This window comes from Cyprinodon variegatus, unplaced genomic scaffold (genome assembly GCF_000732505.1).
Source record: "Cyprinodon variegatus isolate N-32 unplaced genomic scaffold, C_variegatus-1.0 Scaffold310, whole genome shotgun sequence".
Lineage (NCBI taxonomy): Eukaryota > Metazoa > Chordata > Actinopteri > Cyprinodontiformes > Cyprinodontidae > Cyprinodon > Cyprinodon variegatus.
This window is the reverse complement of record NW_015150763.1, coordinates 516,581-532,946: the sequence shown is the minus strand read 5'-3', so window position 1 is coordinate 532,946 and position 16,366 is coordinate 516,581. Positions and strand designations below refer to the sequence as shown.

The following is a 16,366-nucleotide window of genomic DNA, read 5'->3' as shown; positions in this document are numbered from 1 at the left end:
GCAGAATGAACACAGCATTCTGGACTGATTACTGTTTACTAAGAGTGCTGAAATACATTTGGGGACAAGTTTGATGGTGATGCATATTTTATTCTCGGTTGGTAAAAGGAACACTTCCACATAGTTGGCAGACTACAGTGAAGAGCAGAGGAGAGAAACAGGAATCAGCGAGTTTAGGTCAAAAACTAGACATTCAGCTTTTAAGATTTATTCCCTTTTAAATCCACAGTATTCTATGAAGCTAGATTTGATTGTTCTGTATGCAACACATTGTTCAAACATTAAAAGATTGGAAAATAACTCGTAATGCCCAGAAATACATGATCAGATACGGATCCCAGCATTTAGACAGATTCCTTGAATGGTGAAACAGAAAAGTTGACAACCATATGTTGAAGCTGAAAGTCTGTCCAGTTCTTTCTGATGTATATAGATTTACCAAATAATTAGAGATGAGGAGGTCTGCATGGCGTGAGAGCCGGAGAGAGATGGATGAAGGAAACCACAACAGCACGTTTTTAATCAGAGCTTTGTTTCCTCACTGCAGGAGTTCAGAAATACACGAAAACCAGAGCTTTTGGTTTTTTAAGTATCACAGCCTCAGTTTATACTGCATGTTGACTTTTTTTTAACTTAAATATCAAAGAGGAATACTACTATTTACACTTTTTAAACTAAAAAAAAATACACAAGTGATTACATTAATAAAACAAGCGATGCAGAAAATAGTAAAAGGACATTCACAAACACATAAAAAGATTCTGTTAGTGGTGTAGTGTGTGTGTGATAACAAGCTGAAGTAATCAGCTCCTGAGATGAAGACTGGTTGAATGAACATACTGTAAGTCCATCCTTCTAAAGAGATAACATCTCCAGCGTGGCTTCAACACATTCTGTGGCGTTCTCTTTTTCAAGACACGGGTGCTGTGGTGGGTCATGGATTGCACATTTTGGAATCTCATGGCTTAATGCAAAGTCACGATGGTGAAGAAGAGGAGTTGGGGGAGCATGTGAAGGTTTTGTGTTGTCTCTCATGCCCACCCCGGCCCATCATTCCCCAGGCTGCCACTCTGTGCAGCCCGAGGCTCTGAAGCTTCTCCACTAAGTTCAGACTAAAGACGCCCCTCCCTTGGTTTCTGTCTGAGGACAATCCAGATCCTCCTCCCTGTTTCACATCAGAGGACAGAGGATGCGCCACAGTCTGGGCATAGTGCAGGTTGCTGTAGGGGTCAGTGGAGGCAGAGATGCCGTGCTGCTGCAGCAGCTGCAGGAGTCCCAAGGAGAAGGTGCTTCCGGGGGTGGAGTTGAGGCTTCTGCGGTGAAAGTGCTTGAGTTGGGAGGATGACGAGGCGTTCACGTGCTCACCGTCCCGATGAGGTGGCAGGCTGAAAGAGCGAAGGCTGCATACCAAAATATAAAAACACGGTTCATATTAATAAAAGCAAATATTTGATCAGCTTTAGATACATGCAACCATCTACAAACAGTGCTTTCCATCCAAAATGTTTGCTGCTATTTAAGCTGTCTAAGCAGTCCTAATAAAAAAGAAAGTCTGAAGAAACATTCATTGATATGATTTTTCAAAATGCAAAAAAACAAAGTGTGGCTCCTTCAAAGGAAAACATGAACTGAGAGATGAAACCTTTGTGTGTAAAACAAGCTTTGGTTAGTTGGGTGGATTATCTCTTAAGGTGGAGAAGCATATCAGTTAGTTCACAGCAATAAGACAGCATCTGATTGTTTAATGGAGACCTTAAAAAGAGGCAGAGATTTTACTTAAAATGACAGTAGAAAGTCCAACCAACTTAGAGAGGGTTTTAAATGTAATATAACGTTAGTACAAGCTGTTGTATACAGAGACAGAGAACATGGGTTCATTTATGTTATAAGAGTCACTAGAGTTTAAGTTTTTTTTTATGTTTAAATGTTGTCCACAGTTCAGCTGAAAATGGGGAGCTGAATCTCTGTGATCATAAAAACCCAACTTGTGGTAACATAATGATTGAAAAGTGAGTTACAACACTAAACTTTGTTAAATAATATAGCATAAAAACTCAAATGAGTGACACAGTGTTATTTTTTTTTATCATGAAAGCCTGACTGCTTACAAACATTTTAGCATAGCAGGATGTTAGAATAATAGTTGCACAAAGTACTACACTGCAAAGACTATCACAAAGTAAGTACAAATTTCTTAAAATAAGTGAATTTACCCTTAATTTAAGCAGGTAAATAAGACAATCGGCCAATGGAATGAGTATTGTTAACCTTTAAATAGGATAATTAGATACTATGCACTTGAAACAAGACAATGCAGTTTTTTTCTGCTGTTTTATTTTAAATATAAATTGTCTTATTCCATTTGCAAAGTGACTTACTTATATTTCATTTTTTTTTATCTTATCTTTTGAAGCAGGGGTCGTGAGGTTTGCTGGTGCCTATCTCCAGCTGTCTGCAGGAACCTTCTTGCCTTGCAGGAAGAAGGTTCCAGGTTTGATTCCCGGCCCGGGGTCTTTCTGCATGGAGTCTGCATGTTCTCCCTGAGCATGAGTGGGTTATCTCAGGGTACTCCGGTTTAATTCCACAGTCCAAAAACATGACTGTTGCGTTAATTGACTTCTCTACATTCTCCTTAGGTGTGAGTGTGTGTGTGAATGGTTGTTTGTCCCATTTGTCTCTGTGTTGCCCTGCGATGGACTGGCGACCTATCCAGGGTGTACCCCGACTCACGCCTGTAGACAGCTGGAGATAGGCTCCAGCAAACCTCCCGACCTTGGGATTAGTGTGACAGAAAATGGATGGACATTTCAGTATTTGCAGTGTATTAAAAAAGTGATCAGAGCTGCGAAAAATAAATCTAAATGTAGACAAAGTCAGGAAATTCAGAACTTCTGTTCTTCTGTATAGAAAAAGTAGCTATTAGAGACTGCAGCTGTTTGTAAAACTATGTCTGCTTTCTAGAAGGAAACCCCTCCCCTCCAAATAGTGATTATTCTTTTTATTTATTCAGCAATACACAACCCATATAATTTTAAGGTACTTTACTGAGACGATTCAATCAAATACTACAGAATAAAAAAGTTTTCTATCTAAAGAAATCCAGCTAATCTTGAAATACGTCTTGGATTATTTCCCAATAAAGTATTAGGATGAAAGTCAGAGATAGCGACCCAAAAGAACAGAACCCAACCTAAAGTGGTTTTGGAAAAAAAGGTCCAGCTGTCTGGACTGTCACCACGTTCAGATGTTGTTTAAGGAATTATGGAGGTCTGATGAGTAACTCCCAATATTATTGTTAAAAAAAATCGTTCGACATTCCAGCAAGTTTTTTTAACGATTAACTTTATTCATGGCGCTAAATTTAATCTTGTGTCCTTAAGAGTATAAAATTTTGCTAGCTGGTTTTTCCAGCAGTTGAGATGTACCGGTAGATATCAGAAACGTAACAGTTTTCCTGCAGCAGTAACATTTTATTAAACTATAACACAGATAAATAAAACATGCTACTTTGTCTCTGTTATTAATAATTGAAATGCCGAGCCAACATTGAAGAGAATTAGTTGTTTTGCAGGTGTCCATTAAATCATGCTCTTACTTTTCCTGAAGGCTGCCTCTAAAGTTTCAGAATGACCCTCGATAGACGCTTTCTACCAGGGAAGGCGCAAAGGGGGAAAAGTCAAGAGGGGGAAAGCAGCAGGAAAAAAGACAGACACCAGGGGAAAAGTTTGATTGAAGGAAAGGGTTGATCAGCTGCTTTTCATTTTATAAACTGAGATTAACTCAGATGAGCTCAAAGTTGTGAAAATCAACAGGCAGCAGCGGTGGAATTGAGATTTCTACAGAGTTCTTACCGATTGGAGAAGGAGGGGATGAGAGGGGAGGGTTGGAGGACTTTGCAGGTGGGATGTGTGGGGAAGGTCTGAGGGAGGTTGGGACCCGATGAGGAGGCTGTCAGTTTATGGGAGGAGACACACATATTAAACCTCATGTAGAGGAAAATCCTTACATCTTAATAGGCTTTTAAAGGAGGACTGATTCAGAAGATACTAGACCTTGAAAACATTTAAAAGGGAATACAGAAATATTAATTTCAAACAGCGTCACTCTTACCCAAACCATGAGCTGCAGAAAGCTGCGACAGGTCAGGCTCATCCTCCTCCAGGTCGTTCAGGCTGTAGACGTGCTGAGTGTCCACCTCTAGTTCCTTGAAGTCTTTGGTCAGGACTCCAGGGCGAGGGTGGAGGATGCCCCCCAGGTTTGGCTTAGCCAGCTGCTGCCAGTGGTGCAGAGTCACAGAGCCTGACAGGAAAACACACAGGATAAAAAACCCTGATTCTTCTCACACAGAAACACAACAAATATCTCTGCTGAACATGATTTTTTTCTAGTTAACAATATTACCGTGGGCTGCAATATGCAGCAGGGAGCTTTCAACTTAACACCTGTGCTGTTTATTTCTAAGACTTTTATTTTAAAGTGATGCAGGTAGTAGTTCTTTAGTTGTGTTGCCTACTCGCCTGAATATATAAACAAACTTTTAAATTGATCATCTGTCAGCATTTTATGTAGCTAAACAGAAACATTGACAGATTGAGAGAAAACACACAAATGATTTGTAAACACTGTAAAACACTGAGACTGCCTAACCATTAGCTGCTAAAAGTGCTAAAGTTGACGTGTAATTGGTAACTTCAATATTTTCTCTGTAGAAAATCTAGTTTTTCCACCTCAGAATAAAATAGCATAAAGCCTGCAATGTGAGATTAATTTATAGTTGATCTAAAAAGAAATTCTGTTCCTTTAAAACAAAGGATTTGATTTCTAAAATGTTATTTTTTTACTCCTGTTTAGGAGATCTTTTGTTTCCTAAAAATGTGACCATCCATTGCATACTCAGCTGGATGCTGAGTATGCAATGGATGCCTTGATAAACCCCCTCATAACCAGAGTTTTTTGTGATCAACACACTCTTGCATTTATGAAAAGTTTATAATATGATCACATTTTTAATGAGTTGAATCTGGAAATTCACATAAAACTCAGAATTATAAAAATAAATTCCTTAATAGTTATTGTTATTAAAACATTTAAAAAGGTGCTGAATACTAAATCATTAACCATATTTGATTACTAAAAAACTAACCCCTATCTCAGTTGAAGTCAAACAAATTTTTAAGAAGGCAACACTGCTAGAAAAATAAAACAAAAGCAAAAGTGCTCCGTCAAACTGCTTATCCAAAAACAGAATAAAAAATAAATTTTTGCCCATCTAAGAAATGTAAAGTCATAAGGACAAATAAACCTACATAAGTTATTTTTTTAAAACCCAACACTTTAAGTTGTTTGGTCATTTTCAGTGATGTACGTGTTGAATAAAAACTGTGGGGTGCATCCAGTACTTGTACCAAACGAGAGAATTGACATTCATTTTTGCACATACAGTTTTGTTTCAAAGACCACTTTAGAGTTCTTTCTTTTCTTTTCAATGACAACAGTAAAATAGTTCGAATTCTCAGACAAAAATGTGTCTTTAAACATTTAAAAAATGGGGCCCATGAGCTCACAAAAGGGTAACACATCAACACCTAGATTTTTTTAAAATAATGTGTTCGTAACGTAGATTTGGATGGTGAAGAAAAATCATATATGAGTTAATTTGATTGAGTTGATTTTTAAACCCTCCATTTAGTCATCTATGGATTCAGAGATAAAATGATTTTCCAATCATTTCTATTTTGTTTTAATTGGTGTGCTTTTAATCATGCTTGAAACTTAGACCTCCTTTTACCTTCTAGAGGCTTAACGATCTGCAGGCGGTCTGGCAGGTAGGACCTGGATCCACCCGAGGAGCCGCAGGAGTGCCGTGAGCTTCCGTTTGAGTAGTTGGTGCTTGTTGATGCAGCTGAGCTAGACGGCAGGCTGTCATTAGGTGTCAGAAAGCCACTGGAGCCGTCGCCCTCCTCACAGTTTGCCGCCAGGGCGCGGAGTTTCCGTTCTCTCTCCACGTCAAAGAAGGGCCGGTCAGAGGAGTGGCTCTGCTGCCGAGCAGAGAGGTTGCGTAGAGCAGCTTCCAGGTCCTGACCTCCTGGTGTGCCTGGCTGACCCAGCCGTTTCGGCCCACTGACACTGTGGAAAGAAAGGAAAAAAAATGGTGATTGGCATTGACCAATTAAAAGTGAAGATCAGCTCCTTTATTACGCTTTGGAAGCTCACCTGTTATCCTCTTTTTGAGCCGAACTGGAGCTCGGCTTGTCCTCCAGAATGAAGCTGGCATTGTCAGAGCCGTAGTAGCTGGTTCGAGGGGTGCTGGTGCAACTGGAGGGTGCGGACACAGGGCTGGATCCTGGCAGCCCTGGTGAGAGACACTGGGACCGCATTCTCACCGCTTTGTTTACCACCTTCACTGTTTCAAACACACGCCATGGATGGTTCCTGCCAGGAGAGGACCGTAATGTCAGAAAAAAAGCTGCAAACCTCTGATAGTGGAACACTGAAACCTGGAAAACATTCCAGAAATTTATGAAAATAATCTGAATAATACAAGCTTATTATTTTTAACATGGATTAAAAAGCACAACTGTCTATTTTAAAGGTTGTTCAGTTCTATTCTATTTTTCTATATTTGCTTTCAGATATACATATTTTCTCTGAGAGTGTTTTGATGGTCTAAGTGGGATGGCTAAATTTGTCACCCATTATTCTTTCTAAAGCATTTCAAGGTCACTCAGTTACAGTAGTGAGTTTCATATACTGCCTCATATTCTTCATTAGATTTAGTTCTGGACTTGGACTGGACCATTTCTTACACACAGATATGCTTTAAAGGAGAACACCGGTTTTCTTACATTGGCCCCTTGATTTTACGTTATTACATCATGTTCTACTCACCCATATGAGTTTTGTGTCATTTGGAGCTGTTCTGAAGATATTCGGTTTTGTTATATACAAGTAACGTCTTCCTATGGGCAACGAGTTGAAGGCACAAACAAACTGCTTATAATTTATTCTTTATGCTACGCCAGCATTCATGACATGTAGGTGAATCACTGTCCCCCAGACATCCGCGGTTATATTTTTTATATTTATATCTTTTAAAAACAAAGCGGAGTGTGTATGACGTCATTCGCGCGCCGGACTGGAGTTGTGACAGGCAGCCCGGGCTACAGGTGGCTACGCTCTACCCGTTCTATTTGTTAGGCTAGCTAATCTGAATCGTTTAATTTCATTTGGAGAGGGAGATCATCTGTGGTAGTAGCACTAGACATCTTCCAGGAATATCAGTAAAACAGGCAGCAGTTCAGTGGACAGGATGAAGGAATGGTAGCCAGGGTGCGGAAGATGTCATACACCCTCTGCTTTGTTTTAAAAATATAAATATAAAAAATAATAGCGGATGTCAGTTAACTAAGTTCACTATAAAGTCCACTATATAGCCCCCGCTCTATATAGTGACTTAGCGATTTAGGGATTAGGGCGGATGTTCAGGCACAATAAGCTTGTATTAGCTATGAGAACGGCAACCTTTAAACAGAGTCTGCACGAGAAGAAATGGGCTCTGCATGCTCACGCACGCCCATTTCTTTCAAATTGACAGGGTGGGTCTTTTAATTTTATTAAAATATCATCTCAAATTTGGTCCTGTTTTTGTTATGTTAATACAGGGACTTAAGTTCGCTACGGGGAAAGGGAAGGGAAGAGGGAAAGAAGAGGGAATGTGGGGGGAGGAGAAGGAGGGAAGGAAGAGGGAAGGGGGAAAAAAAAAACTGTGTAAAAAAGAAAACAAAAAATCTGAGAAGTCATGTAAGCTTTGTACAATGTATGTAACATCAATATATGTATGATCTACTGATGAGCAAATAAATGTTACACAGTAAAAAAAAACAAAAAAATAAAAATAAAATATCATCTCAAAAAGATTAGTCTCCTTTTGGATTCCTAAAGGGTATACAGATATCAAAGATGGTTATTGTTTGTGAAGACAGACTTACTTGTACTCTGACGGGGTGGGAGAGTCCAGACCTTTCCTAAAGGTGCCCTCTATCTCCGCAGCCAGAGAGTCCATGGGGAGGACGGAGGCCAGGGCGGTGTACCGCTGCACCGTACTGTTAGGCAGACTTTTGTTTCGCAGGTTTTTAATGTCCTTCTGGGCCTCGTGGAGCATGTCCTCACACTCAGAGTACTTGTCCTGCAAGTCCTTGAGCTGCAAAATAAAGAGAAAAAGCGACCCATTAAATAATTAAAATAAGCTTTTAGAAATACATCACAGTAACCATAAAACTGTTGATGGATTAAAACACCAAGATACAAATTTTAACTACATGGAAAACAATTTAAGAAATGATGCTGGAGTCAATTACCTCTGATTTCAGTTTTGACTCGTTTTCTCTGGAGGCACTCAGTTGCTGGTTCAGCGCCTCGTTCTCATGACCAAGCTGAGGAACAGCACAAAGATTTCATAGAGATTACAATAACATAACAAATAGGAAAACAATTATTTAACTAAAAGGAAATTTGAAAACCTGGAACCTTTAGAACTGCCAGCAATATTCATGACATTTCTTTTTCTAAGCAATATTTAAGCCAAACGTCAGCATAACTTTGTATTTTAGCTTCTCACCCCTTTGCAGCGCGCCTGCAGGTCAACAATCTGAGCGAGCAGTGAGCTGATCTCTTCCTGCTGCCGGAGAGTGTCCTCTACCTTTCGAGCCAGCTCCTCAGACAGGTCCACCACCTGTTTATTTGCAGATGCTGAAACACATAGAAGTCATGAACAAAATGGCATAGAAGGCTTAAACCATTTTGCCATAAATTGGAGAAAAACTTACAGAGCTCCTCCACACACACCATCATCAGCTCCTGTTCCTGCTCCTCATAGTTGGTCGTCTCTGATGAGAGCTCATTGGCCTGAGGAGACAGCTTCATGTTAACCGAAACAGCACAATGTTTACATAATGTAGAAGACAAATACTTTTTTTTTTTTAGTTAATTCCATCTCTCTTAAATTGGGTTTTTGAATTTCAGACCATGCGGTTCCTTTTACATACCTCTATTCTCAGTTTGCGGTTCTCCTCCTCCAAACCCTTCAGCTTTTGATGCAGAAAGTCATAATGGACGAAGTTGCTGAGAGAACTGCTGGATTCATTTCTCTTAATTCTGCAGAAAGCAAAAATATTCCCACAATTATCCTTTAAACAAAAAAATCGCTTTACACCCTATCGTAAAAATGTGTTACTTTAAATATACAATAGATAAGATTAAATACATTTTGGACACTAATAAGAGTTAATTTGTTAAAGAAAATGTCTGTTTGGTTTGATGCAAAAAAGCAGTTTTAGGGAAATACAGCTAAATACAACTTTTTCAATGTTTGGTTTATTACTGTTTGACGGGTTCCAATTGGAAACTGACTCAGTCGGCTTCTAAAGACTGTGGCAAATGCTACACTGCTGCTCCTGCTGTTAACTTCATTTTGAATATATCAGATATGAATGCAGAAGAACCAAACAATCAACACAAAAAGAAACATCCTCAAATATCAAAACAGATTCATAGATATCTAACCTAATCATTACTGCAGTTACCAAATCTTACAGGCAAATTCATAGAAGGTCCCTTAGCCTTTGTTTCACTTTCCCAGCACTGTTGACCTTTGCTACCCTGTTCTGATAAACCATCTAAGTTTTGCTTTAAAAGTAAAAGCAAACACCTGATTGTCACAGAGTCTGAGATGTGTTCATCTGCACGGTTTCCTCAAATGAAAGGACAAAATAAACACTTTTACCTACTGTGGTAATTTGGCCCCCTGCAGGTTCGACAGGGTTCTAACACACTAAAGCATTGTGGCCACAATTTATGACTTAAAAAAGCAGATCGGAAGGTGAATCCGGGTTAAGTGCCTTGGGCATTTAGTATGTGGCAGGAGGAGGCTGAAATTAAACTTTCAAGTTGCAGAAGGACTACAGTACGACTATATTGAGCCCCAGCTGCCCTAATAGGCTGCTCTTAGACTGTTAGTGTATGCATGCAAACTTTGTTTGGACCACAGCAGGAATTTATCATAGATTTATTATCTCCAAAAAGTATTTTGAATTAAAAATCACAATATTTTACAGGTTACATTTTTACGTTTACATTTTTACGTTTCTCCACATAAGCAGATTTGAAGAGTAGCTAACATGAAGGCAATTTCTAGAAAGCTAAGCTGGGATCATTAAATAGATCAGAAGTGCTGCTCAGACGTGTTTAGTGATAGGACTTTTTGAAAGACCATTTGCAGTCCTTGACATGTCATCACTTGACACAAAAATGGTTCAGCCTGACCTACCAGGAGAGGGGAAGTTGCTGTCTTCTCTAATTTCAAGGATGAAATTGTAAATTTGAGGTCAGCAATGCCGCAGAGGTAGAGCAGGCCCCTTTATATACAGAAACTATGAGTTCTAAATGTTCCTGGGGTTTTATTTCCCACCTGTGGACCTTAATGGATGTCTTTCCTCCATTCTCTTTCCCTCCCGTTTCCTGTCTGATGACAAATGATACTAGCGCAAAAAATTTTTTAATAATTTAGAAAATGTTGGTGTAAAGGAAGGGCTGGGTTTTTGTATTAACCATGCTGTTTGCTCATTTAGGCCAATTATAAAAAGGTCCAAAAACAATTAAATAGTTCTAGGTCAAAGCAGACTTTGGCACCGTCATTCATCATGTCTTGCTAAATAGACAAATGTTCAGAGAAAATCTACCCGTAAACCGTTGATAAGAAAATACATTTATTTTAAATGAGAAAAATTTTAAATTTCCGATTCTCAGCAATTTACAGATGCCCTGATAAAATTACTTAATTTTTTTTGTCAGAAAACTTCGAATGTTTTTTATTGTTGATCATTTGAAAAAAATAAACATTACATTTAATTTGCTTTTTAAAAGCAAATAATACCTTATGAGGCTGGTGAGTACCTCTGCAGACCTCAAAAGGTATTATTTTCTTGTCAAAAGCAAATAATACTTTTGTGAGTACCTCTGCTGATGCAATGCTTGCTTAATTTCAGGCTAAATATCAGCCTTTGTGTAAAGCAGCAAATGAGGTGATGTGTGTGTTTTTGTGTTTTGAATTACTCACGGGGACAGGCTCTGTGCGTTCTCCGTCTCCTCTGTGCTGGCGTAAAACTGCAGCAGGTCATCTCGCATCGATAGCTCATGGCGAAGTTGAGAGATCTAGAAAAAAATCATATATCATTGATCAATGGAGCTCAGCAGTTTCTGCTCTACACACGTAAATAATGAGGATCACTTACCTCTTCTTTTGCAAACTCCAGCTGTTCGTCCAGGGTTTCATTGCGAGCTGTTAGCTCTTGGTTCTGCTTTAGAAGGGACTGACCAATTCGAGCCGCTAACTCCAGATCCCGCTCTTTCTACGCAGGGATAAATCAATGAAAAATTAATAGTTATGAAGATGTCCCGAACACGTGTGCTTAAACCGTGGAAAAACAGAGCTGAAGGGGGAGGAACATATGTCTAATCCTCTGTAATCCAGCGCATCTGCTGTGTGTTTCCCTCTTACCTCCTCCAGCAGGTGGGTGACCGCCTTGATGTCGTGGTACGTCTTGGTGATTTGGCCCACTCTATCTGAGCACAACACTAAGAAACAAAAATACATTTTAATGAGATGAGGAGGGTGATATCTTTTTAATTGTTGGAGAAGGTAGCAAGTTTTTAAAAAAAACTAAAAATTAATTTATTACACATCATTACTGACTATATGCATTTACTTAGTTGAAGAGTATTTACTTTGTGTCCTTCCATTGAAGTTTTAGGAGCCAGACCAAAACATCCCCATGTGGTTCACCATTAACTGATCCTCTTAGCCTGATCCCTTTTAGCCCAGTTAAGATGCCAATGAAGGCACTGCTCCCCTGAGACACCAAAATAGCTTCGCACAGCAGCCTGCAGAATTAACCTGATGGTGTCTGTATCACCTGGAGACTTAGGGAGGGACAGTACTGATGAGAAAATCTGTTTACATCCTGAACAATGGTTTGTTTTCCTTCACTTAAAAGTCATTAAGGCAGAACAAGAACAAAGGATTAATTCATTAGTCAGTTTGAAGAGATTTAGCATTGACGTGCTCAGAGTTTGGAGCACAGCCATTCATGTCCCCATCATTGTCACTGGTCCTAATAGTGATTGCGTATTACTAAATTAAAACGGTGCTGTATTTCCATAATCCTACTAATATTCCAAGAAAAAAGAAAAAAAAAGCTCATTTGGCAATTTTTAAAATAGACTAAATAATTAAAATGTTTAATATATGATGACTTTTTTGTTGTTTTTGTTTAGTTTTGTTTTTATTTTTTAAACAAAAATCTCTGAAATATCTTTATTTAGTTTAAGGTATTTTTATTTATAAGAACCAAAACTGTTTAATCTGAAGAAAGTTTTTAAAATCAGCTTACAACTGTTTTTATTTATTTATTTATTTTTAAAAAGAATAAACCAGTTATTACAATTTTAAACTTAAGTTTAAACTTAAGTATTGAGCAAAATAAGTAGGTTAATTGAAGATAATAAAATAATTTCCATAAAATGAGGTAGGTGTTTATATTGATGCGTTGTAGAAAAGGTGATTCTTAACTCTAACATGGTTAAAAATATTGCATTTGCTGTATGAGTTATTTTCCTTCTTTTGCTTAGCTGTTTAGCTTCTGACTCCAGAGAAAATATCCGTCTTGAGTTTGTTACATATCTTTCTTGACAGCAAAATAAAAACCTGTAATCCAGATGAAAAACATTTTTGACAAGCTAAAAAAAAAAAATCTGAATTTAAACGTCATTTTTGTATGCTTGTTCAGGGGCATAGGATGCTTTGTGTCCAAGCGTTCTGTTGTTTACAGAGCTGTCTTGATCTTTTCTTTAAATAATAAGCTTTCCCACTGCAGTCCCACTATTAAACCTAATTATATAGAGCAGACTTTTATAATTTCTTTAGATTTTCATGATTATATATATAAAAACAAGTATTAACAATGTATGTAAAATTTTATTTTACTTTTATGAAATTTACTAAGACAAAACTAATTCATGGATTTACATCGAAGTAAAAGACAAAAAAGCTTTAGTGTTTAATCATCACACTAATTAATGCATTTTATTTTTATTTAACCAAATTCTGTCTTCAGTTTAATCAAACTTGCTGTAACTGTTTTCTAAAATGAAGTAAAAAAAATAATAATGGTATATTATTCTTTAAAAACAACTTGAAATAATTTGAATAAATAGCATAAACCCTTTAAATACCAGATTTGGTCATAAAAAATACATTCGTTTAAAACAAACTGAAAATTCTGTATCTGTTAGTGACCCTAATCCTCAGAAAACAAAGCAGAACTTAGGCAATTACGATTATCTACGTAGCATTATAATTATACTTTTACAAATGCCAGTATTTTCCAGCAATTTAACCTGTTTTTCTATAACTCTACAACATTTAAACAGACCTTTATTCTGAAGTGCCTGTTTACAGTTAATTTATTAAAAGATCAAATTCTCAAGATAAATGGCAATTCAGTTTAAAAATATTGAATATATTGCCCAACATTAGGTTTGTTCATCGCTCCTTTAAATGTGTGATCATATGTATTGTCAGATTTCTGCAATAAAGTTATTTTAACTTTAAGAAAAACAAACCTGACTAGCAAAAATGTATTCTTCCATAAACAATATGTTTTAAAAGAAGCAGCCACCTGCTTGAGGGTACACCAACAACAGGCCTAATGTACAATAAAATAAATCCTATTCCTAAATAATGCAGGCTTAAGATCACTCACACAGAAGTCTCTCTGAGCCCTAAACTACTATCTGAGACAGAGTCTATAAATTAACAAAGCTTAATGAGATAACCGTTCCACAAATCCTATTGTTCTCAAAGCAGATTGGAGCATTTCCTTTGCTGAAAAGACAACTCACCAAGGGACACTAAGTAAACTCATCAGCTCTTAACAAGGCCATTTATCTAGCAAATCACAATAGAAAATACTTTAAATAAAATTTTCCTTATTCCAGATTGGTTTACATTTTATAAGCAAAACTTTGCTGAATGTATTTTGTTTAGTTCTGGTTGAATGTATCTAATTAGACTGATGCAGACTGAACATCCATTCAGGCTGATCTGAGTAAAATCCTTGACCTGAACCTGCTGACCAGGCCGCCGCAGAACAGAGATAAATCAACAGGTTTGACATAGTGGATGAAGCTAAACCCAAGCAGGTGGTTTGAACTGTGACTGTGACTTATACTGTTCGAGCAGATAAGTCTCGTTGACTTAGATGTTCTTATGACATCTGTTATGTTGAGTGAATCAGACAGGTGAGGATTAGCTTTGTTGTACAAAGAGCAGCCTTGCTTGAGCAAAATTTATCCTTTTTTCTAGAAATAAAACCTTCGCAGGAAAGTAGTGTAGTGTACATATGTAGTGAATTGCAGCGTAGTGTAAAACTTCAGCTGTAATCTAGAGCATCAAAGGGAGTTTTGTTTTAGAACAATCGAAACCTCCCTTTCATAAAATTAAAACACTTATGATCACCTGAACAAATCATTGCTGGAGATGTTCATCCTGTCCTGCTCTCTGGAGGGGTGCCAGCATATTGCAGTGTTTTTACCCTTCACATGTCCATTCAGACAAAGACTCGCCATATTACAGGAAGAGCCAATTATAACAAGTGCATTAACAATCTTAGAGGCAGTCAATACCAGCTGGTTACAATTTTTAAGAAGATGTTCATTAAGTAGATTCTTATATTCATCCCTTAAAAGTCAAGTGTATCATATTTGATTGTTCTGATTGTTTTGATTTGTTCTTCAAAACCCTCACTTACACAATCAGAGACATGTAGTGAACAGAAAACGTATAAAAGGTTATACAGAAATGCCCATTGTTTTAAAATTGGTGCAAATAAATCATCAAATTTAACTTTTGCAAAATGTTTGTTTTTCTATTTCATTTGTTAGAAGGTTTAATGACAACTTTAATAATATTTAGATTTTTTTTTTGTCAATTACTTCATGGTCCAGGCTTTACAGGTTAGGAGTGTGCTTTTTAAGCCTTTTTAGCTTTTAAAGCTTTTTAAGTAACAATACAATTACACCAAAACTTTTTTCACTGTTGGAATGAAAGCTGCTTAAAATAACATCAATCTTCAGTATTTGTCTTTTTAAACAACAATTACTGAAGCAAAAATAATAAAGACAGGTAGGTTTTTACCTCTTTCTTCAGTCTAGACAGTATTAACTAATTTAAGATTTGGTGTCATAGTTGCTGCAATAGAAAAAAAAAGTGCCAAATTTGCAAATGCCATTTGAGAAGAGAAGCTTTACAACAATGATAATAAGTGATGACGCACACAGTTAAGGCTTTCCCTGTACAGCTGCAGACTGTACACACACACATACAGTATTTATCTCAGTGACCTTCAACAGAATAAATGGAAATGACCTAAAGCTGTATTTCTTTTTTCATGCTAGCAATTTTTTTAAGAGCTAACATACTCAAACCTGGGATCAGCATGTTGTTTTTAGCATTTATATCATAATGCATGAAGGACTCCAAATGACGCCTCTGCAGTCTAAACTATACGCACAATTAACAAATCAAATCTCCATGCTGCAGCTCACCATCTGTAAACAACATAATTTGACACAGTGCTGCTTCTACGTGTTATGCTGCCTTTTATAACCCTGAACGTTAAGAATCTCCTTTCCTGTAATGATATAATCTCTGCACATCACTCTGCATCCTCTGCATACCTCAATAAAAATATTCACTGCCATAGCTCACCTTGTGTTACCTCCTTGCAAAGGCTGTTGTTTGTATTGTTGTTGTTATTATTGCTGTTGTTGCAGATTATATCTTCTTCAACTATTTCCTCCACACAACTGGTCATGCTCTTGTCGTCTTCTTCCCCCTCAGAAGCTGAGGAGCTCCATACCTCCATGGTGACAGCAGAAAAACTGGCCTCTGTTACTTTGTCCATAAGTTAAATCCTCTGTTCATCTAAGTTTACTGTTTGCTGGCTGTGCTGTGATGCGCTGCCTGTCTCTGCTGCATGGTTCTGCTGGCTTCTCTGTGAGTCTGTGTGAGGCTGGCTGTGTGTGAGAGAATCTGGGCTGCTGGGAGTTAATATATAATCCCTGACTGTGCACGCCATCTGTCGTCATGCCTGCCTCCATTCACCTGGCCACGTTGGACTACCGGGTTGGAAAGAAAGAGGGAGATGCTAAGGAGGACGTGAAGGAGTGATCAAGAGCTGAAGCTTAGGAGGAAAAGGAGGATCAATTAATTAATTATTCAAATTAATCATTCTGACTTGAAAACATCCAC

General features: G+C 37.7%; 1 protein-coding gene across 2 annotated transcripts; it reads right to left on the bottom strand.

Moving 5' to 3' along the window:
- Positions 1-83: 83 nt before the first annotated feature.
- LOC107090742 (trafficking kinesin-binding protein 1-like) lies at positions 84-16,219 on the bottom strand. Of its 2 annotated transcripts, XM_015384302.1 has the most exons (15): positions 15,824-16,219; positions 11,555-11,631; positions 11,289-11,405; positions 11,114-11,208; positions 9,045-9,153; positions 8,826-8,904; positions 8,618-8,748; positions 8,358-8,432; positions 7,989-8,200; positions 6,214-6,432; positions 5,789-6,126; positions 4,111-4,299; positions 3,852-3,948; positions 3,596-3,647; positions 1,273-1,400 (listed from the first exon to the last, which is right to left on the bottom strand). In XM_015384302.1, exons 1-14 carry the CDS (start codon positions 16,017-16,019, stop codon positions 3,614-3,616), a joined length of 1,968 nt encoding a protein of 655 aa, XP_015239788.1. In that variant the 5' UTR covers positions 16,020-16,219; the 3' UTR covers positions 1,273-1,400; positions 3,596-3,613. The 2 variants fall into 2 exon arrangements, with proteins under 2 accessions (XP_015239787.1, XP_015239788.1); XM_015384301.1 differs by lacking the exon at positions 3,596-3,647 and having other exon boundaries at positions 84-1,400.
- Positions 16,220-16,366: the final 147 nt, after the last annotated feature.